General features: G+C 33.6%; 1 protein-coding gene across 1 annotated transcript; it reads left to right on the plus strand.

The window, feature by feature from the left end:
* Nucleotides 1–13,911: 13,911 nt before the first annotated feature.
* Nucleotides 13,912–14,516, plus strand: LOC128588464 (ORM1-like protein 2). The gene has a single exon (XM_053595279.1). It carries the CDS (start codon nucleotides 13,946–13,948, stop codon nucleotides 14,405–14,407), a length of 462 nt encoding a protein of 153 aa, XP_053451254.1. The 5' UTR covers nucleotides 13,912–13,945; the 3' UTR covers nucleotides 14,408–14,516.
* Nucleotides 14,517–25,162: the final 10,646 nt, after the last annotated feature.

Below are 25,162 nucleotides of genomic sequence, written 5' to 3' on the forward strand. Positions count from 1 at the left end.
TCTATTTTATACAGCACTTACTTTCATTAAAATATTTTTTTAGGTCAGCCATCCTGACTTTTCAGCTTAATGCACAAAATTCCAGTTGAGACTCAAATGTTGACTTATAACGTAAAATTCACCACTGTGATTGTTTTAAGGTGTCTTCCTCTGTAGTATTTAGTGTATTCACAAAATTGTACACCCATTATAACTATCTAGTCCCAGAATACTTTCATCACCTCAAAAGGAAAACTCATACCCATAATCAATCATTCCCTTTTCCTGCTTAGGTTTCCAAAATCCTTGGAAAACACTAACCCACTTTCTGTCTCAATGGATTGCCTAATCTGGATATTTCATATAAAGGGAATCACACAATATTTAGCCATATGTCTGTTGTAAACTTTCTCTAAGTGTGTTTTCAAAGCTAATCCATATTATAGCATGTACCAATGCTTCATTCTTTTTTATGGCTGAATAATATCCAATTGTATGGATATACCACATTTTGTTTACCCACTCATCAGTTTATTGAGATATTGGTTATTTTCAAATTTGACTTTATGAATATTTTTTAAATTTGTACATCAGAATACAGTATCAACTGGGTAAAAAGGAAACTCACAAAATGAGAAAAAATATTTGCAAACTATGTATCTGATAAGGAATTATCATTCGTTATATACATAGAACTTTAAAACGTAACAATAAAAAACAAGCACCCCAATTCACAAATGGCCAGGGAAATTGAATAGATATTTCTCCAACTAAGATACATGTAAAACGATGCTCAACATCACTAATCATTAGAAAAATACAAACAAAACTATAATGAGATAACACCTCACACCCATTAGGATGACTACCATCAAAATAGTAAGTGTTGGTAAAGATGTAAGAACTTAGAACACTTGTGCATTGTTGGTGAGAATGTAGAATGGTATAGTCATTGTGGAAAACAGTACGGCAGTTCCTCAAAAATTTAAAAAACAGAATTACTTTATGATGCAGCAATTTCATTTTTGTGTATATAGCCCAAATAATTCAAATCAAAGTCTCAAATAAATATTTTTATAACCACGTAAATAGCTATATTATTCACAATAGCTAAAGAAAGGAAGCAACCCAAGTATCATTGATGGAAGAATGAGCTAGCTAAACATGGTTTATACAAACACAATGTAATATTATTCAACTTTACAAAGGAAGAAAATTCTAACATGTGATACAACACTGATGAACTGTGAAGACATGCTATGTAGAATAAACCAGCCACAAAAAGATACACAATGTATGATCCTACTTATATGAGGTACCTAGACTAGTCAAATTCACAGAAACACAAAGTAGAATGGTAGTTGCAACTGAATGAGGGTAGAGGGTGAATGAAAAATTATTGTTTAATGGGTATAGAATTTCATTTTTGCAAAATGAAGTTATGGAGATCAATGGTGGCTATGGTTGTACAATATTGCAACGGTATTTAATACTGTTAAATTGTACACTTAAAAATGTTGAAGATGATAAATTTTATGTTGTGTGTAATTTACAAAAAAAAAAAAATTAGGAGTAATAAAAGTCTCCAAGAAACTCTAGGTACCATGCCCTAGCATGAGTAAAAGCAGAGATCCATTTATGTGACTAAGGTTAATGATAACGCTGGGCAATATAGGAAAAGCCTAATAATTTAACAGTAATTGATGGCACCCACATGATAGATCTTCCTGCTCATGAAATACCTTTTGTAATAACATTTCATATTCTGGACACTGACACATGAAGGAGAGGTTAAATAGGCCAGTAACATTAACAGACAAGAGATGATCAAAAACATTCCTATTCAACTCAATAGCAAGAAACAAAATCCAATTTAAAATGGGCAAAGGACCTGAATAGATATTTTTTGAAAGAAGACATACAAATGGAAAACAAATATATGAAAAGATGCATAACATCGTTCACCATCAGAGAAATACAATTTAAAAACATAACGAGGCTTGGTGCTTGTGGCTCAAGTGGCTAAGGTGCCAGCCACCTGAGCTGGAGGGTCCGAATCCAGCCCTGGCCCGCCAAACAATGGTGACGGCTGCAACCAAAAAATAGCCGGGTGTTGTGGCAGGTGCCTGTGGTCCCAGCTACTTGGGAGCAGGAGGCAGGAGAATTACTTGAGCCCAGGAGTTGGAGGTTTCTGTGAACTGTGATGCCACAGTACTCTACCCAGGTGACAGCTTGAGGCTCTGTCTCAAAAAAAATGTAATGAGCTATCACGTCATACCTTTTAGAATGGGTATTATCAAAAAGATAAAAGGTAAATATGGGAGAGGGCTTGGAGATAAGTGACCCCTTGTACATGCTTAGTGGGAATGTAAATTATTCCAACTATTATGAAAACAGTATGGAGGTTTGTCAAAAATTAAAAATAGAATTACCATGTGATCCAGAAATCACACCATTAGGTATATATCCAAAGGAACTAAAATCAGTATGTGGAAGAGATATCTGCACTCCTGTGTTCACTGAAGAATTGTTCCCAATAGGCAAGATACGGAATCAACCTAAGTGTCCACCAACATAAGAGTTGATAAAGGAATTGTACATACATATATCTATATATATTCCTTTATATGTGGAATACAAAAAAGTACACACACAATATAATACTATTCAAATAAGGAAATTCTGTCATTGCAACAACATGGATGAACCTAGAGGATATTATTCGAAGTGAAATAAGTCAGACACAGAAAGATAAATACTACATGATCTCACTTTATGCAAAATCTAAAAAAGTTAAACTCATAGAAACAAAGTAGAATGGTGGTTCCCAAGGTCCCAAGGGCTGGAAGGAGAGGTTGGAAGATTTGAGTTAAAGACTACAAAATTTCAGTTGGACAGAAGGAATAAGTTAAAGGTATTTATTTGTACAACATGTTACTTAACTACGGTTAAAAAGGCATATTGTATTCTCAAAAATAAAAGAGAATAAATTTAAATATTTTCACAAGAAAAATAATAAAGATGAGCATTAATACAAATGTACAAGATTTACTTGTTAATGAAAAGAATAAATGTAATAATAAAAGGGGATGGTGATTGTCAGGAACTGATGGGGAGGAGAAAGAGGGATGATGTTGGTCAAAGGGTACAAAGTTATATTTAGACAGGATAAGTAAGTTCTGGAGCTCTGTTGTATAGCATGTTAATTGTAGTTAATAATAATGCATCACATACTTAAAAATTGCTAAGAGAATATATCTTAGATTTTCTCATCACATACAGTATTTTTTCATATGTAAAGTGATGGATATGCTGAAATGGTTATTGCGATAACCATTTCACATTATATAAACATATAAACACATTACACTGTACTCCATCAAAGCACACAATTTTTATTTGTCAATTATAATGTTAGAAATAGGAAATAAGTAAAAGGGAAAAAAATTTAAAATTCCTAGTAAATATAACTGCCTCATCAAAATTACCTTATAATTATCAAATAAGAAATTAAACATATCATGCTCATGGCTAGGAAGAATCAACATTGTTAAAATGTACATATTATCCAAAGCAATTTACAAATTTAATGCAATCCCTATCAAAGCACCATCATCATACTTTAAAGATCTGGGGGAAAAAAGTACTTCATTTTATATGGAACCAGAAAAAAAACCTCAAATAGCCAAAACATTACTCAGAAATAAAAACAAAGCAGAAGGGATCATGCTACCAGACTTCAAACTATACTGTAAATCTATAGTGATCAAAGCAGTATGGTATTGGCACAAAAATAGAGAGGTAGATGTACGGAACAGAATTGAGGACCAAGAGATAAGCCCAGACACTTAACATCTATTTGATCTTTGATAACCCAATCAAAAATATAAATTGGGGGAAAGATTCCCTATTTAACAAATGGTGTGGGAAAATTGGCTGGTGACTTGTAGAAGACTGAAACTGGATTCACACCTTTGACCATTAACAAAAACTGACTTTCATTGAATAAAAGATTTAAACTTAAGACACGAAACTATAAAGATTCTTGGACAGAGTGCAGGGGAAACACTTGAAGAAATTGGTCTGGGAGAATACTTTACAAGGAGGACCCCCCAGGCAATTGAAGCAACACCAAAAATACATTACTGGGCTGTGATCAAACTAAAAAGCTTCTGCACAGCCAAGAACACAGTAAGCAAAGCAAGCAGACAGCCCTCAGAAAGGAAGAAGATATTTGCAGGTTATGTTTCTGACAAAGGTTTGATAACCAGAATCCATAGAGAACTCAAACTTATTAATAAGAAAAGAACAAGTAATTCCATTTCATTGTGGGCAAGGGACTTGAGCAGAAGCTTCTCTGAAGAAGAAAGGCACATGGCCTACAGACACATGAAAAAATGCTCATCATCTTTAATCATCAAAGAAATGCAAACCAAAACCACTTTGAGATATCATCTAACTCCCATAAGAGTGGCTCACATAACAAAATCCCCGAACTACTGATGTTGACATATATGTGAAGAAAAGGGAACACTTCTGCATTGCTTGTTGGAGTGCAAGCTGTTACATCCCCTTTGGAAAGAAGTATGGAGAATACTCAGGGATCTAAAAGTAGACCTGCCATTTGATCCTGCAATTCCTCTACTAGGTGTATATCAAAAAGACCAAAAATCACTTTATAACAAAGATATTTGCACCAGATTGTTCATTGCAGCTCAATTCATAATAGCCAAGTCATGGAAGAAACCCATCAACCCACGGATGGATTAATAAATTGTGGTATATGTATACCATGGAATATTATGCAGCCTTAAAAAGATGGAGACTTTACCTCTTTTACATTTACATGGATGGAGCTGGAACATATCCTACTTAGTAAACTCTCAAGAAAATATATCCAATGTACTCAGTAAACTATCTCAAGAAAAAATATCCAATGTACTCAGTATTATTATGAAACCAATTTACAATCACTCACACTTTCATATGAAGAATAGATCACAACTATGGCCCTGGATGAAGGAGGGAGGAGAGGGGATGGGAGGGAAGGGGGAAGGTCAGATGGAGGGAGAGTGAATGGTGGATCAGACCTATGTTGCATAATGCAAGGGTACATGTCGGATCTATTAGTATAGAGTAGAAATGTCTTGGTACAATAATTAAGTAAATGAGATGAGATATATATTGACCAGCATGATGCAAGCATTCCAAATTGTATATGAAATCGGCACATTGTACCCTATAAATGCATTAATGTATACATCATCTATGTGTTTATGATTTAATAAAAAAATTTCAAAAAAGAAATTAATGTCCTTCAGAAAGTCAAACGTTAAATGATAGTTATAATTCAATTGAAAGAGATGAAAAGAAACTAACTGAAACAAATAAGAAACATATTGAAAGACATTACTGAAAAGGATCAGTTGGTGGTAGGGGAAGGCTCCCATGAGATCTCTTTCTGTTTCTCTCTGTCTCCACCCCCCACCCTCCACCCCACCGCAACTTCCCCTCTCTCTTTTCTTTCTCCCTCCTTCTGCTTCTTTTGAAAGTTTTTCTCATTTTTGTTAGGGGTAATATCCAATCAAAAGGTGGTTATTGGCAGACTTAAAATGACATCTTCCTAGTAAGAACAGTAAGAAATATCTCCTAATAGATCCAGAAGAAAAATCCTGAGAAAGCAATCAAGCAATCTATTATTTCATCTGGGTCATGTGTTCATCCCCTATGAAACTGGACAGACCCAGATCATGTGCTGTCCATCCAATTCAGGGTTGTGATATTGGGAGAAATCCTGTTGCCAAAGAAAGTGTGTGTGTGTGTGTGTGTGTGTGTGTGTGTGTGTGTGTGTGTGTGTGTGTTTGAGAAAAAAGAAAGAAAGAGAGGGAGAGAGGGAAGGAAGAAAGGTAGGAAGGAGGGAGGAAGGGAGGAAGAAAGGAAACAGATAAAGAGATAGAGGGACAGGGATAAAAAGGGATGATTTGTTGAGTACCTCCCACAAAAAAATACCTATTACAAATAAATGTTCACCTACAGGGCAAAAATATTACTGAAAATATAATAGAAATAAAACAAACTATAAATACATTTGAAATGTTTAAATATATTTACATTTCTGTGGATAATTTATAAATAAATATAATAGAAAATAAAAGTCCATTGCCCCCCAAAAAGTATGTGAACATACTTAAAAGCACTCAACTCGAAATTCTCTAACCAATGGCTTCATTTGCAAGGGCTGACAGTATTCACACACGTGAAAGTAACCAGTCTACACAGCTATTTAAAATGAAGGGCGGTGGATGTGGTGGCTCACGCCTGTAGTCCCAGTACTTCCAAGGCCAAGGCGGGTGGATTACCTGAGCTCACAAGTTCAAGAACAACCCGAGCAAGAGTGCAACCCTCTCTCTATAGTCCCAGGCACCTATAGTCCCAGGCTTGGGAGGCTGAGGCAAGATAATTGCTTGAGCCCAAGAGTTTGATGTTGCTGTGAAATGTGATGTCACAGCACTCTACCAAGGGTGACAAAGTGAGACTCTGTCTCAAAAAATAAATAAATAAATAAATAAATAAATAAACAAAAGAAGAAAAAGAAGGGCGGTTGGTGCAATTGGAAACCACCAAAACTCCATAAAATGTTCAATTTGATCAACAAGTTAAATTTTTGAACATTTTACTTTAAAATTACTTTACTTTCAGAGGTGACTGCCTCTCAAAACTGAAAGAAAACATATTCAGGCAGCTAATTTCAATCAGGATATACAGAAGGCATGTGACCTGTACACTTTAGATGCCAAATTATTTTTCTAAGGGTGTTGCAATCTATGTAAAGCCCTCCAAAACAGTTGTTTTCCATTCCAACAGTTGGCTCTGAGGCAGAGGACTCTAACCTGATGAGTAACTTAGTTTCTAGTCTCCTAGAATAGTGTCCCTTTGTTCACAGTGGCTGATTCCATAAGGTAAAGGCCACCATCTGAGCTTGGACACCTACCTCTGGAGAGACCTATTCTGTTATATATGTATGGAAATGTCTAGAATACATTAAATAAGGTAATGCTACAAACAATAAATCCTGAATCTTTGTGGCTTAACAAGTTCATTTATTATTATCCTTGTAGAGTGCTGTGTGGTGAACCAAATGGCCGTTCATGATTCAGCCTTTTTTCATCTTCTGGCTTCTTAGCGCTTCATTGAATTCTTCATATCTAGTTCTACAAGATGAAAATAGAATGGACTGTTCACAGAGAGGTTATTTATGGGCTAATGATGAAGGTGTTATATGTCATTTCTGTTCAGGTGAAAAGGGAAACTGATTTGGTTAACAAGAGCAAGTCTGCACCACAAGGAGATACCAAACTTTCTAATGTCACTCAACCAAACCACAGTAACTTCCTTTTGAAAACGACACAAAACCTTTATTCATGCAAATACTTCCACATTTAACTGGTAATTTTGTTATAGATATAAAAGAGAAAATAAATACTTGTACATAATTGGAAAAGCTGGGTATGAAATATATTGTTGGATCAGAACAATATTGTTTTGCTTGTAATAATATTGGAGACAACAAAGGCAACTTTTCAGTATTTCTATACTTTTTTTGTTTAATACTGTAGAAATTAGCCATACCTTTCAATCTTTCTAATTTGAAACACTTGCTGGGTCCTACATAATACATTCTCAGACTATGATTAAATCACTGTCTCCCTGAGATCTCATCTTTTCACTTTCCTAGAGTTACTTGTCACTGACGAAACACACAGGGTTAGGAATGTAGGATGGGGTATACTTAGGATCCCCTGAGCAACCTAACTTACTCATTATTTTTATTATTTACTATTTTCTAGTCAATTCTGTAAATGCTACTAGAGATTAACTTTTACATCAATTTAATTTTATTAATTGTTAAATTTCCTTATCAATAATGTGGCATTTAGTTCGTTTTATTTTATTTTTTATTTGGTTCTCTGAGTTTTCTTTTTCTCAACTTGTTTCATCTTTGAAATTGTTTGCCTTTTCTTTCATAGAGGAAATATCTTTTTGAACTTGCAAATAATCCAAGCATATATTTTCTAGCTCCTTGTAGTAAGTTTGTTTAATAGGAAGGTGAATTTTCTAAGACCTATTTTACTCAAAATGTTTACAAGTTTGATTTTACTTATATATTTATATCTTTTACTCCTTTTCCTAAAGATATGTATCTATACACATATACTGGGGGTGCCAAAAATGTATACAGATTTTAAGAGGTGTTATCTATGTATTAATTTTCATTTTCCACAATTGAAAGTGCTTGGATCAGATGGTAACCACTTTGGGTACATCCTGTAATTGGAGAAGTCAAACATGACTGCATTCATCTTTTGTTATTGGTATAATATTGAGTATTACAGTTGTAATATATCTTTTTCCTTTCTTCGAATGTGTGTATCTTTGTTGGCACCCTCTGTGTATACATGTACATTCATGTCTAACCTCTTCTATTTTATTATTTTATTTTGTTCAACATATCCCTTTTGTATTTCCCTTAAACCTATTATTTTAATGTTACAGAAAGGCTAGTATTTTGAAGATAGAGTTTTTCTGCTTCCAAAAATGACAAAATAATTATGCTTCATATGCTATATTCACATATTATATTCTTAACTTTGTTTTTAGGTGACAAGAGGTTTAAATTATTTTGTTATGGTAGTAATATGAAACTTAATATGCATGTTTTCCCAACTAGTTCTGTTCTAAAAAATTTTAAATAGCTTAAGAGTCTAGACATAACAATTACTCTATTGAACAATTAAAATATTGTCTTAAGAATTTATTGGCAATGCTCTCCCAATTGTGAATTTTCATTTTTCTACTCTTCCTTCATGAACAGATTTGCATATTATGTAATATAGAGAAATAGAATTAAGAGCAATAAAAATCATTCTATAAAGCTTTTTTCTAATAATACATACATGCACAGGTGTGACAATATATGTGATGAACTTCAAATACTCTTCTTTATATGAATTTTCTGCAACTGGAACTATATTTCACATGGTTTATATGATATATATATGTATATCATATAAAAGTAACTTCTGAAATAAGTTCAGAAGTTCATATATATATAAGTAACTTCTATATAGATACTTCATATATATATATAAAAGTAACTCCTTAAAGAAATACTCCAGGGATGATAGAAATCTTGGGAGTCAAAAGTAAGTAACATAAACACATAGGGAAAACTCAGGTTCCAGGATACTATCTAGGAGTACAGAGCATACTAGATAGGGAGTTGTTAGATATTGAGAAGTTGCATTATTGTATCAACCCATCTGGTGATTTTGAAGCAGTCTTTATGTTTGAGAACTACTGATCTAGCACACCAACTGCTTATTTTACAGCCATAGAACAAAGAACAAGGTGATTAAGTAATTTACTTAGGGTTCTGTAGCTAGGCAATGAGTTCAAGATCTGCTCTCCATCAACCACCAGGTCTGTGATGTTTTTGTTAATGTTTTTGTGATGTTTTGCCAATCCAGTGGAAGGGCAAATAGTCATTGACTGTTTTTTCTGGGCTTTATTATTCCAAAATTGAATAATTAATGTTAGATATGTTAATAGAAATATTTTCAATTAAGTTTTTTAAATCAGAATACATTGAAATACTTCAGGGATACGTGAATCATTTGAAATTATGTTAAATTTAGATTACTTACATAAATCTCCATTGATAAACCCTTAACAATGAAGAGTTCATAACTTTTATCAAAATTCCAAAGTGGTATGTTCCTCCCCAAACATTAAGAATCATTGATTTAAATCCTAATCTCTGACTAATTTGTTTTTCAATTCTATGTGAGAAATAGAGCATTATCCCTAAAAGTGTTAAGATTTAATATGTAAGTTTATTCATCTACCTCCATTATATAACCTATTAAAGATAATTCAATATATTACCACAATTTAATCACTTTTCCTTTGTTCTCCTATTTGCACATAAATTCATACAAAGTAAGACATACTGAGTATTCCTTTTATGATTTTTATTCTCTACTTTTAGCATTTCAGAGAAATTAAGAGCAAGAAAGTATGCCAAGCGGATGACACATATATACATAATGACATCATTTACTTTGTTTCAGCATGCCTCCTATTTGCAAAGTAATTGCATTCTTTGGTTAGAAAATGAGACTCTAAAGTAAAAGAGAAAGACTTTTCATCAGCTGTCTTTATTCAGCAGTATATTTTTTATGGAAGCATCAGTAGTATATGTTTAGAAAGAAGGCAATGAATATATATATTGCTTTTGTAACAGGAAAATTTTTCAGTAAAACAAGAGGATTAAAATGTCTTCTACAAACAGACTTTTCTATCTCTAGGTAGTAGAAGAGCAATTATGTTTCTTTGAGCAGCTGATGGAAGACATCATCAAAACAGAAGTGCTTCTTGTGAGAAAACTGTCAGCTTACCTTTATATTAATGGACGTTTACTTTGGAATATTATCTGTGGAGAAAGAAAGTTTGTTTAGTAAGTGTTATCTCTATTATACTTCTCCACCTACATCAAATATTCTTTCAGGTTCCTTCTCTAATTACATTGCCTCAAATAAAACTGATACAAAAATTTCAGAAAATGAGCTTTCTTAAAATCAAGTTAAGTATTGTTGATTACAAGTAGTTTGTATTGTCATAAACCTGGCTTTGAATTATCCTAATGACTTTGCAGGATACTTGAATAGTTATAAGTGTCTATTAAAGTATATATTATAATATATACGTTTAATTGTTTGGATGTTACATCATGATAATAGTGGATCTAATAAGGTTACACATAAAATGACAGAACAAAAAAGTAATAGAAAGCAAATGAGCTGCTAAAACCTTCACAAAAGAACACATTGATATTTTCACTGATGAATATTTTGAGAATGAAGCTCTTTTATTATAAAATTAGTTATATGTTTAAAATAAACTTGTAACACATAAGCAGCTCTACCAGATCTTATACAAGGTAAAGTGTTAATTGTTTTTCATTAAGCCTCGTATATTTGAGACTACATATGACAAAAATATTTCATTCTGGATTTTGATTAAAACCAGAAATAGTTGAATAAAACATGGCTTGACTCAAGATAAACCTATGAAGGCCAGTGGATTTGTTCTGGTGACATCACTCTTACTATATGACATACTTTTTCTATTCAGATGGTGACTCCTTCTTTTCAATAACCCAATACTCTTCTGTTGTCTAGCTTGTTCTCCTGTCACACTAATATAAGTAGAGTTGATAACAGCCGTTTGAGCATGTTAACTCACTCTTTTTCTTTTTTTTTAAAGAGTAAGATTTTTTAAAGAGTAAGTTTAGTAGCTCAGCCAAGTATTAAACTTCTCTCTAATTGGAATAAAATTGTTTTTAATGAAAGTTAATTAAAGGAGGCAACCTCCAAATGATATTATTATATTTACTGAATGCAGAATAATTCTTAATAAAAATTTGGTAATTTTTTTCAGGGTCATCAGTGGTAATGACAGAAAGAAACAGAAAGATGGAATGAAGTAATTTTGTTCATCCACAATGGTAAAGTTAAATAGGGTGCTACTCTGGCTTTGTGTGATGAAGGCCTATTTCACAGAGGGTTTAGAATTCAGGTGGGCATGTCTGGAACACTAAGGCATTTTAGAAGAACTTATTTTTATGGGATACCATGTAAAAATGGTTAAAAAAATATTAAACTTAACATATTCTTCTAGTTTTCATGTGACAATAACCCTCAAAGAAAAAATCTGCAAATAAGCTTAATAAATAAATACATTTCTTAAAAAATATATAGTTTTAATAGAACTATGAGTAGGTACATGTCGGGATACATTATGTCTAGGAGATATTCCTTCTTGGTTGTAAATGTTTATTGAAGATACAGGATTTCAGGAAATGTTGGAAAGATAAAAGGGAAAGAGCTTAATAAATTGTGGTAAAGAAAGAATTTCAGATATAGTAATGAGAAAATTGTTGAAGACCATGTCACTGAGAAAAAATAGATAATTTGTTTCTATTTAAATATATTTAAGTGAATGGAAAACTACACAAACAACTACATCCTGAAAAGCCAGGAATATGATGAGAAAAGTGAGATGGGAATACCACTGAGGTGAGCCTTACATTTCACTTGAGGAATATTTTATTTATTTATTTATTTTTAATAATTTTATTTTTTTATTAAGTCTTTTGTACATAGATCATAAATACATTTATGCCCATTTCAGTGTGTTGATTATTTGTACAAATTGGGGTGCTTATATCATACTAATCAGCATAGCTTTCATCCCATTTACCTAATTATAGCATTAGGACATTTGTGGTCTACACATGATAGAACCAACTTGTACTTGCAATGTGCTCCATAGTTGTGGTCCCCCTATGATCCCCTCCCCTCCCACACCCTCCCCATCGAGGAATATTTTAGTTCCTAATAGCACAAGGCCAAAGGACTAAAAAGACAGCCACAAAGTGGGTGGAAATCTAAGCTGAGATTTTGGTCTTATCAGGGTTTCCAGAGACAAAACTTATAGTTCATATTCAGGAAAGTAGGACTTTAAGAGACTAAATTAAAAACAAAAGAGAAGAACAGGAAGTCTGGCACTGAGTCATTTTTTTCCTCAAAATATTTGCAAAATCATATTTGATATAAGTCAAAGAGGATAAGAAATAGAGTCAAAAGTGGCAAAAATCTACACAGAAGCACAGCATATTTGGCAGTTTCACAGGTTGAAGGAAAAAAAATAACTGGAGGAAAGAATCTAGTGAATAGTACTGACTTCCTGTCAGGATCATAGACAGGTCACAACCTAGCAACATGGGTGATGGGAATAGATGAACTCTTACAAAAATGTGAAACCCAGCTCTGAAGAAGCATAATCCCAGTCTAGAAAAGTGGGTCTGCCCACTCTGAGGTAACTATTTCAGTTATCTCAGAGACAGAAAATGGATATCTTCTCTAAAGGAAGATAAAATGAGATAAAACCTCCAAGTATCTCTAATTCTTCACAAGCAATGTTCAACATTTGATGAAACTTGTTAGGCATGTCAAGAGATAGAATCAAAGGGCAGAAAATGAAGACAATAAAGATAAATAAATATAAGCAGATCCAAAGGTGAACTTGAGTTGCAGTTATCTATTATGGACTTTAAAATAATGAAGAGTAAAATACTTAACAAAATTGTTGATGAGATAGAGAATCTCACCGTGTAACTATAGTCTATAAATAATAATCAAATGGAAATTACAGAATTGAAATACAAGAAATTAAGAATGCAATAGATGTGTTCACCTTCAAATATCTAAAGAATAAATTAACAAACTAAAAAAGTGTTAGAAAATATACAAATGTAGAACAAAGAGAATATATAATGTACTACATACAAAACATGGAAGATACATGAGACACAATAAATAGATTAAATATCTGCAATTGCATTTTCAAGAGAAGAGGAAGAATGTTATATTTGAAAAGATAATAGGTGAGAATTTTCCACAACTGAAAGACTTCAATCCAAACAATCCAGAGCATTAGCAAAATCCACCAAGGAGGATTGAGATAGGAGGCAGTAAAACTTAGGCACAGTAGAGTAAAACTGATTTTTAAAAAATTCATAAAGATTCATGTACTCAATCTTGATATGAGGACAATTAATGACAATTAAGGTTATGGGGGGGGGGAAGCAGAAAGAGGTATGGAGGGAGGAGGGTGGGGCCTTAGTGTGTGTCACACTTTATGGGGGCAAGACATGATTGCAAGAGGGACTTTACCTAACAATTGCAATCAGTGTAACTGGCTTATTGTACCCTCAATGAATCCCCAACAATAAAAAAAAAAAAAAAGAAAAAATTCATAAAGAAAAGTTGTGAAGCTGGAGACCACAGGTGTGCAGATGAGCGCCGTGCCCCTGGCTGGACGGGCTTCTGAAGCTGGCAGTAGGATGAATGTGGGGGTGGCACACAGCAAAGTAAACCCCAACACTCGAGTGATGAATAGTCGGGGCATCTGGCTGGCCTACATCATCTTGGTAGGACTACTTCATGTGGTTCTACTCAGCATCCCCTTCTTCAGCATTCCTGTTGTCTGGACCCTGATCAACATCATCCATAACTTGGCAATGTATATCTTTCTACATATGATGAAAGGGACACCTTTTGAGAGCTCTGACCAAGGAAAGGCTTGGCTACTGACCCACTGGGAGCAGATGGACTATGGGCTCCAGTTTACCTCTTCCCGCAAGTTCATGAGCATCTCTCCCATTGTGCTCTACCTCCTGGCTAGCTTCTGCACCAAGTATGATGCTGCTCACTTCCTTATCAACACAGTCTCATTGCTCAGTGTACTTCTGCCTAAGTTGCCCCGATTCCATGGGGTTAGTGTCTTTGGCATAAACAAATACTGAGAGATAGGACTGGGGACAGTTCCACAGGCGTGGGAAAGCATTGGAACAAGGGGCTATAACATGGTTCTCTTCTTCTCCATGCTTTCTTCTATATCTTGATAGCCTGAGATACAACCTTTCCCAAGCTTCCAGGAAGAGAAAAGACTGGAAAAAGGGGCTCCTGGCCCAGTACTGCTAGGGGCAAATTTCCTTCAATCCTGAAAGGCAGATGAAAGGCCAAATCATTCTCCTCTATAGGAGGAAGTCAGGTTTGGGGCAGCTTGTTTGGTGGCTACATTTTTTCCTATCTTCCATCCCTACCACCTTCGAGCTCTGTTGTGCTGTGTATTTTCCTTATAATAAAGAAACATTTTCAAAAAAAAAAAAAAAAAAGAAGAAAGAAAAGTTGTGAAAGTAGTCAGATAAATTAAAGACATATGCAAAGGAAAATATTTCATCAGAAAGCATAATTTAATAACATATTTAAAATGCTGAAAGAAAATAGATGCCAACCTGGAATTCTTTATTAAGAGAAAATGCCTTTGAAAAAATAAATTGAAAAAAAATTTTTCAAACAAAAATGAAGAGAACTCAGAGACAAAACTGCGCCAACATACATATTACAAATAATTCTTTGACAAAGGAATAATGACCCAAAGAGAAGCAAAGAAATGAAACAAGGAATGAAGAGCAATAAAATGTGGGTAAATCAAAATAAATGTATCTTAAGGAATGCTAATCTCTTGTGGAGCCAGTAGATACAGAATTGAAAATTTTGATGATAAAGTGAGGCAATGGCTTAAACTGAAATTAAATAATTTTCAAATCTTTGAATTGTAAAGGAAGTAATGCATATTAGTAACTAACAAAAATTATAAATAAAGTTAATGGGCTATTTCACCCTATCATAAAATACACAATAGAAGCAAAAGTATAATATGTGAGATGGAATTAAAATTAAGATATCATTGTAGAAATTGTCTTTCTATATAATTTACTGAATTGTATAGAATTCATTTCAATTGTATAGAATTGTAAATTCACTATTCAAAAAAATGGACATTCTACTTTTTTGTTGTTGTTGTTGAGAGAGAGTCTTACTATGTCACCTTCTGTAGTTGCCATGGCATCACAGCTCACAGCAATCTCAAACTCTTGGGCTTAAGTGATTCTTTTGCCTCAGCCTCCCAAGCATCTGGGATTACAGGTGCCCACCACAAAGCCCAGCTAGTTTTTTGTTGTAGTTGTCATTATTGTTTGGCAGGCCTGGGCCAGGTTCGAACTGCCAGCCCCAGTGTATATGGCCAGCACCCTAGCCGCTGAGCTACAGGTACTGAGCCTACATGGGCATTCTAGATCATATCTAGATCCAATAGAAATATCATTTGAATCATAAAAATAATTTTACCTTTTGTAGTGAACATATACAAAGTAAAAAGAAACCGATAAAAATAATCTTAATGGTATATTTTATTTAATCCTGTGTATCTGAAATATTATTTCAAAAAGTAATAAATAGTTATTATTAATGAACTATTTTATGCCTTTTTATAAAATTAAGTCTTCAAAATTTTAGACTTACAGTAGCATGTAACAATTAGAAATAGCCACATTTCAAGTGTTTGATAGTTACAAATGGCTAGTGACTACTCTTATAAACAGCAATGGTCTAGACTATAGCAAGAATAAATTCTGATGGCATCTATATAAATTTGATCTACTACTCCAATATTCAGGTTAATGATATATCAGATATTAACCTTTATATTTTATTACTTTAATAATTTTTCTGTCTAGAATCAAGTTCCCTAGTAATTAATATAATCTTGGTATGTTCCTAAACTACAAAGCATTTAATGGTGGGGATACTGAAATAAGACATGGAAATAGCCCAAGTGCCTATCGACCCATGAGTGGATTAACAAATTGTAGTATATGTACACCATGGAATACTATGCAGCCAAATAAATGGAGACTTCACATCTTTTATGTTTACCTGGATGGAGCTGGAACATATTCTTCTTAGTAAAGTTTCTCAAGAATGGAAAAAAAAGTATCCAATGTACTCAATACTACTATGAAATCAATATATAACCATCTACATACTCATACGAATGGCAAAACATAACTATAGTCCAGAAAGTAGAAGGGAAGAGGGGAGAGAAAGGAGGGGAGGGGGGTTATGGGAGAAGACAGAGTATTTGGGGGGACCGTACCTAATGTGCATGATGCAATGGTACATTTCAAAACTAGTAAGCAATGAGTATAATTTTGATGGATATGTTACTTAGTTCAATGTAAGTATTTCACATTGTATATCAAAGCAGTACCCTGAACCCCATAAATGCATCAATGTACAAAGTTATGATTTATTAAAAAATAATGTAAAAAAAAGAAGAAGAAATTCTGGAGATATGATAACATCAACTTTCTCCTAGTCTAGTCTCACCTTACAAAAACCTCTAAGTCATTACCACACAGTCGATTTTCAACCCAGAGTTCAATACCTATTGACTCTTTTTATGAGAATATGTATCCTTAATCCAAACTTGCTTGACAGTACAATTTGGCCAAAAAAGCCTAAATGCTACAATGAGATGTAATCTCCCAACAACTAAGGGATAACTTTTTTCCTTTGCATTTAAAAGATATAATAATCAAAAGTCTGTCTACCTTTTTTGAGCACTCTTTTACCTTAGTATTAAAGGCAAATTAAAAGCAGACTTTATGAAAATGGAAAGATAATGTAGTGGCTATTCTGGACCAGATAACTCTTTGGAGCTAATTTCTAGGAGAGGGAAGGAAATGCATTGCTTTGAGGAGAGAAAAAGTTATCTAACAATGGGATTATGTATGAAAGTTAATTTATGGATTGAAAAAATGTAGTACTAATATAATTCAGCAAGAATAGGCACACTTACCATTTAGAAGATTTTTTTTGCCTCCTGGATGTTTTGGCTTGGCTTTTGTAGGAATATTTATCCTCAATCAGGAATGAATTTGGTAGAGTTACGTTGAATGTTTTCTTCAGAACAGAATGTCTTAAAAAGGGACTGAGCTGTGGAGATTCAAACAAATGAATAGCAAATTGTAAGTACGTCATTCATAAGTTTTAAAAAATCATTTTACATTAATCGATAATGAATTAATTAATGTAAACTAACTTACCAAAATTATTAATATCTTACATGTTTGGATTCCAATAGTTAATATATATAAATATACTCTAAAATATAAAAAAGTTGTAAGTCATGTAAGTCACTCACCTGAAGTATGTTTAATATTTTTGTGAAAAGTCATGCATATTTGAGAGAGACTAATACAGTTGGTGAACTTATAACTTTTTAAAAATGACATATGTGCATTTTTTGCTAATACTAATGTAATTTTTATTCTCAAAATAACTTTTGTCTCCAATGAAGGCAGATATTGATTTTCCCAAAGTGCCTTCTCTCAACATTATCATTTTCAGCAAAGATTTATTAAATGCACATCATGTGCCCAAGACTATTTTAGTACTATGAACATGCAGTGACAAGATAAAGCTCATTTACACTCCCCATTCAACAACACGACATGGAGACAAAAACAGTGAGAGAAAGAAAAATTTGAAACAACTCTAAAAACTAAAAGAAAAAACATTCTAATTTCAACTGCTGTGAGAAAGGCTTACTAAATCTCTTGCAAAAAGAAAATGATTAAGAAACAAATTTAATGGAATGTTCATTCAATCAATATCCATTTGAATGCCTCCCATGTCACAGGTCCTGACATAGCCCTATTAGTGTTACTCTTTTTTCGCACTCTTTTTCCCCAACACATCATATGATAAGATCCAAGAAGAAGATAGGAACTGAGATAGAGTTCCTATGTACAAGACAGAATACTGCATTCTTAGATTTACAGTCCTCATTATCTGTCTGAATGTAAAGGGATGACAAGTTATAAGTTTAAAGTCACCTTCATATAGAAGGATAATTTACAGATTTAATTGCGGATTTGGACTCAGATACTTCCAATATCTATAGCCTTTGAAAGGTTACCTCCCCTTTCTCAACTTTGGTTTCTTCATTTTTCAAATGGAATCAATGCTACCTGCTTATATATAAGTACACACACATACATACACACACACTGGGTATAATAATTGAGTTAAAATTGGTAAAGTAGTGATTTTTCCTTGAAAGGAAATATAGCTAAATGGTTAAAAGCATGGACTCTTCTTTGGTTGGAACTTCATCCCTGCCCTCTGCTTTCTGTGTGTTCTTAAGCAACTTAACCTCTCTGTTCTTTGGGTTTTACATTTGAAAAATGAGGACATAAAAGTTACATCTACCTTATAGTATTGTTGTATTAAATAAGCTAATATGTGTAATGCATATCAAGCCTGGCATATCAAAACTATATTTGTCAATTATTACTATCATTAATATCATCTTGTGTGTTATTTCCCAATGAGAAAATATTTGCATCAAAGTTCTTAAAAATAAATTTTTATTATTAAAGAAGTTATAAACAGGGCAGATGTAGTTAGTCCAACGGTATGCAAAAACACTGAAAGTTCATTGGGGTAGCTTATTCCAGCAAACCCCCTTAGGATAAAATTAAAAGGAATATTGTGCTAGGGTCTAATAATAAAACTGGCAGACCAAAGACAAATAGTTCTCATGAATTTTACTACCATTAATGAGATAATCATAAAATAAGTGTAAAATCAAACGATGATAAGAATCTCAAGAAGTAGTACACAAAAATAAAATGGGAGGATTTGTCCATGTAAAGGAAATTAGAGGCTTCATTAAGAAAATGATAATTGAACTGAAATCTGATGTAAGATATAAGCAAGTGGAAGAGGGTGGAGAGCGTTAACCCAGGCTGATAGGTCATAGTCAACTGATCTTTGACATAGGAGCAAAGGCATTACCTTGGAGCAAAGATAGCCTTTTCAACAAATGGTCATGGAATAACTAGATATCCACATGCAAAACAATAAATCTAGACATAGACCCTACACCCTTCACAAAAAATTAACTCAAAATGGATCACAGACCTAATTGTAAAAGGCAAAACCATAAAACTCCTAGGAAACAATTCAAGAGAAACTCTAGAAGACTTTAGGTTTGGTGATGATTTTTAGGTACAACACCAAAGTCATGATCCACAGAAGTAAGAACTAATAAACTGTACTGCACTAAAATTAAAAACTTTTGTTCTTCAAAAGATACTGCCAAGAAAATGAGAAGATAAGCTACTGACTTGGAGAAAACTTTGCAAAAGATAAATCTGATAAAAACAAAAAATCTTATACAAATTATACAAGGAACTCTAAGCCAAAAAAATCCATTTAAGGTAAAAGACCTGGACAGATACTTTGCCAAAGAAAATCTATAATGATAAATAAACATATGGAGAGATGTTCATCATATGTCAGTAGGAAACTGCAAATAAAAACAATGAGATACTTTTACAGGCTTACTTGAATGACCAAAATCCCAAACACTGCCAATACCAAATTCTGGTGAGCATGTGAAGCAAAAGGAACAATTACCCACTGCTAGTGCAAATGCTAAATGGTACAGACTTTGGAAGATAGTTTGGCAGTTTTCACAAAACTAAACATACTCTTACCATGAAATCCAGTGATTGTACTTCTTGGTATTTACCCAAATGAACTAAAAATTAATGTCTACACAAAACCTTTGCATGAATATTTGTAGCAGTCTTGTTTATAATTGCCTAAACTTGAAAGCAATCATTATATCCTTCAGTAGGTAAATTAATAAACTCTGGTAATCCAGATAATGAAATATTATTCAGCAATAAAAGTAAATGAGCTATCAAGCATAAAAGGACATGGAGGAAATTTAAATGCATATTACTGACTGAAAGAAGCCACTCTAAAAAGGCTACATAGTGTATGATTCCAACTCTAATATATGACAGTCTAGAAAAGGTAAAATTATGAAGACAGTAAAAAGATCAAGTGTTGCCATGGGTTAGGAGGAAGAGAGAGATTTAGTAGGTGGGACCCAGAGGATTTTTAGAACAGTAAAATTGTTCTGTATGATACTATAATGGTGGACATGAGATGCTAGAGATGAGCAGGGCAGATGACGGATGTGGTTAGGGTATTTGGGACTGGTCCAGACACTTGTCCTTATACATTGGTCAAAACCTATAGAATAAACAACACCAAGACTAAAACCTAATGCAATCTACATACAGACTTTGGGAATAAATGATTTATCATTGTATTAGATATTTATTCATTGTAACAATGTACCACTCTTGGGGATGTTGATAGTGGAGAAAGCTGAGGTGGAAGGCAGGAGAGAATGTGGAAACCCTGTGTTTTCTACTCAATTTTATTGTAAGCACAAAACTGCTCTATAAATATGAGCACCAAAAATATGTTAGGTAGGGATAAAGAGGAAGGAAACAGATTTTTTGTCAAGGGGTGTTAATTGAGAGGCTGATGACGCTAGTACATGCTTTGTCTCCTTGAAGGTACAAATTGATCAGAAAAGGATTCCAAGAAAGAACAGATGACATGCCAAAGACTGTCCAATCAGTCGTTGGTCTACAATGGAGGGTCTCCAAGAACTGACAAACCAGAAGGAGGTAGAAAACCACCAAGTAAAAATATTGTCAAGGCCAGGCAGTGCCTGTGGCTCAAAGGAGTAGGGCGCCGGCCCCATATACCAGAGGGTGGTGGGTTCAAACCCAGCCCCGGCCAAAAACAGAAAAAAAAAAAAAAAAAAAAAAAAAAAAAATATATATATATATATATATATATATGTATAGTCAAGGCCTTGATAGAAACTCTTTGCAGCAAGTGAGCAGATGTCCCTAGTGACTTGCCTTCACTAACATAGTAAAAATCACACCCACCAGTGCCATGGCAACCCCCAGAAATTGCCTTGTAAGAATAGAAAAGGGGAGGGTTCCCAATTCCAGGAATTCTCCCACCTTTTCCAAGAAAACCATGAATATTCCACCCACTACTTAACACAAAATTATGGAATCAGCATAAAAGGAGAAATCTTGTTAACTGAAGGTCTCCTTCATTTGCAGGGGCTGACCCATTCCTTCTCTCTGGAATAAACTATGTTTATAATAAACTTTGGCAAGTTCCTTCTTCCACCTGCTTGCCCTGCTCATTTACTCCATCAACTTGGTCAGTAATCATTCCTCGGTACTGGGAACCAACAACATGGGAACATGGGAACCTGACATCTGGGTCCCCACACTTATAGAGTGATTTTTATATTTATCTGAAAGAACAGATAAGTAAATTTTTGAAAGATAATCATGATAAGCTTGCCTGCTATAAATTAAATAATTCAATGAGCTATAATTATTAAAATAGAGATGCACTGGTATGATATTTGACAGGCAAACTATGAAGTGGAAACAACTTTCATCAAACTAAAATGTTGTCATGTTCTACATGCTTCCATCAGAATTGACAAATGTAATTAATTTATCCTACTAAAGAATTGTTTTTCATGTTATTTATTTTCATATTTTTAAATATTAGTTAAATAAAAAATAAGGTATTTGTGGCAAATCTGTCAAGAATATTATTATCATTGAAAATACATCTTAAAAGAAACTCAGAATGGTATAGTTAAAAAAAAGGAAAAAAAAAAAAAAGGGTGGTGCCTGTGGCTCAAGGAGTAGGGCGCCGGTCCCATATGCCAGAGGTGGCGGGTTCAAACCTAGCCCCGGCCAAAAACAAAAAAACAAACAAAAAAAAGAAATAAAAAAAAACAAAAAACAAACAGAAAACATAAGAAGGCCATTAAGCTAAAATGGCTCCAGTACCCTGTGTTCCTCCTCAGGCACACAGCCCAACTCAGTGTAAGTAATAAAAGCACAAAATCACTAACTAACCTTTAAATAAAGACTTTCCACTTTTATCTATACAGTACTGTCTCTGTCTTACTTCTATGAACAACTTATCTGCGTTCCCCTCAAATCCCCTTGGTAGAGTCCTGAATTGCTTTTCATCTGGTATTGCCTGATTTATGAATTACTGTTTATTCAAATAAACTCTTTAAGATTTCAATGTGCCTAAGTTTGTCTTTCAATAGTTTGCAACATAAAATAAATGGTTAAAAATCACCACTGCAAATAAAATGTGGAAGGAGAATAAGTATGTGAAGAGACAGCTTGGGTTTGGAAAAACCAAAAAGTTAGAGGCTAAAACATAAAATTTTAAAGTATAGGGCATCTAAGGAATTGGATGATGTTAACAGGAACCTAGAGAGAAGTAAAATCTAGTGACTTAAATAATCATGATGAAGAGGTAGCAATGACCAAAGAACTAAATTTTAACATAATCACTGCTAGGTGAACAAAATGAAGTGATATGGACAACAGCACATAATCAGAAGCTTTTAACTAAGCAGAAACATCTAATTAGCAACTTGCTTCCTCCTAAATCATATGCAAGTGGGAGAAGTAAAAAGACTGGCATCCTTACTAGAGAGATGAAAACAGTTATTTTGTATTCAAGGCATTTTCCACCTGAACATAGGAATGAATACAAGATGGGATCTAAGTGTATTTGATCTGCATTGAAACCATGTTCAGAGTGGAGCTTTCAGAATACAAAAGTATCTCAAAGTACTTGTCTGCAGCAAAGAGTGGCCTAATGTCCACTTAGACTTTTTTATGTTCTGTGTTCTACAGTTTGCAAATTGATTTAAAATTAATCTGAACTAAAGAACAATTTATATATGCCATTTCATTGAAATTATGATCAATGTGTTTGAAATATGAATTACAATTGAGGCAAAATCAATGCAATGTTAAAAGCTGTATGTTTTCTTTCTCAAACTTATGATTAAGTAAAAGCTAAAATAAATATATTCTAACTCACCATGTTTTAGAGTTTTCACTAAAATTATAAAACATATTGTGTATATCCTTTCACATTGCTTAAGACCTTTCAGTTACAAGGGGTTATTCAGGCATATTTAGTCATATGTTCGGTAGAATAGCAACTATGTATATTTTTTTCCCTGTGGTGATGAGCACCCTTTCAAAGCATAAATATGACCTTTATGATTATTGATGCATGCCTATAAAATAAAGCATTTAGGTTTCTTGCTAAAATTTTGTTAATTAAATTTACCCACTATTTATCAACACTATTACATGATGATGTGCCAAACACAGTGACAGGACAAATGAGCAAATAAAAATATAATCAACATTATTTATCATTAAGTAATACAAAAGAAAACAGCAGTGTGATCTCACTACTTCCCTATTAACATCACTAAAATCCAAACACTGACAGTATGAAATTCTGGTGAGGCTGCAGAGCTTCAAAGACACAAACAGAATTCATTCCAGAATGCACAAAGGTACAGATACTTTGGAAGACAGTGCGGCAGTTTCTTGCAAAGCTAAATATAGCATACAATCCAACAATTGTGTTAGTTTCTTATTCAACTGATTTGAAACTCATGTCCATAAAAAAGTCACATAATTACATATTTATAGAAGCTTTATGCATAATTGTCAAAGGCTGGGAGACACCAAGACGTTGTTCAGTGGTAAATGGAAAATCAAACTGTGGTACATCTGTGTAATGGGGTACTATACAAAGATAAAATGGCATAGGTATAAAGCCACACAAAGACATGACTAACAAATGCCATATGGTATTAAGATGGGATCCTGGGATAGAAAGAGAGAGAACATTAGGTAAAAACTAAAGATATCTGAATAAAATATAGGTTTCGTAAAAAAATGCATTAATAATGGTTTATTAAATGCAACAAATACACCATATTAATCTAAGATACTAACAGTAGAGGAAAGTAGACACATGTAATTGATAGAAGTTGGTATGCATCTGCATTAGTGTCTAAATATCTAAATGTTTCCCAATCATTTTGTTCTATGCATTCTTTTATAAGATTTGTTGCAGCTGGTGCTAATTTTTGTGTTATGTATCAATGATTATACTGTATATTCAATGCAAGGATTTCTACAAGGCCATTCAAATCATTCAAAACATATTTTAGGCCTCCATAATATGCCACTATGTACATATGTCATATTTCATTTCAACATTTACTTCATATATATAATTAGAATTGTTTTTAATTTTTCACTTTTGTGACAGATGATTGCTTAGACAGAATTTTAGCATTGGAGAGAATCGTATTTTACATATTTTAAGAGGACTGATTCATACTGCTCTCTTTTTTATTGTATATGTCTTGTCATTGTACATCTTTGTGAACACAATTTTTGTTTATTTGGTTGAAAATGCAGTATCGGCCGACACCTGTGGCTCAGTGGGTAGGGTGCCGGCCCCATATACAGAGGGTGGTGGGTTCAAACCCGGCCCCCCGCCAAACTGCAACAACAACAAAAAATAGCCAAGTATTGTGGTGGGTGCCTGTAGTCCCAGGTACTTGGGAGGCTGAGGCAAGAGAATCACCTAAGCGCAGGAGTTGGAGGTTGCTGTGAGCTGTGACGCCACATCACTCTACTGAGGGTGACAAAATGAAACTTTTTCACAAGAAAAAAAAAAAAGAAAATGCAGTATCATCTAGTTCTTTTAATAAGTTTGCTATGATTACTATTAATGGAAATAATTTTATGTTTCTTTTAACTCTTAGAAGAATGGTTAAGAAAAGTATGTTTTCTGGAGCTATACTGTCTAGACTTAGAAGCACCGCCACATAATAGTTTAGAGCAGGCATCCTCAAACTGCAGCCCGTGGGCCACATGAAGTGGTGTGAATTGTAT

Source organism: Nycticebus coucang, chromosome 1, assembly GCF_027406575.1.
Source record: "Nycticebus coucang isolate mNycCou1 chromosome 1, mNycCou1.pri, whole genome shotgun sequence".
Taxonomy (NCBI): domain Eukaryota; kingdom Metazoa; phylum Chordata; class Mammalia; order Primates; family Lorisidae; genus Nycticebus; species Nycticebus coucang.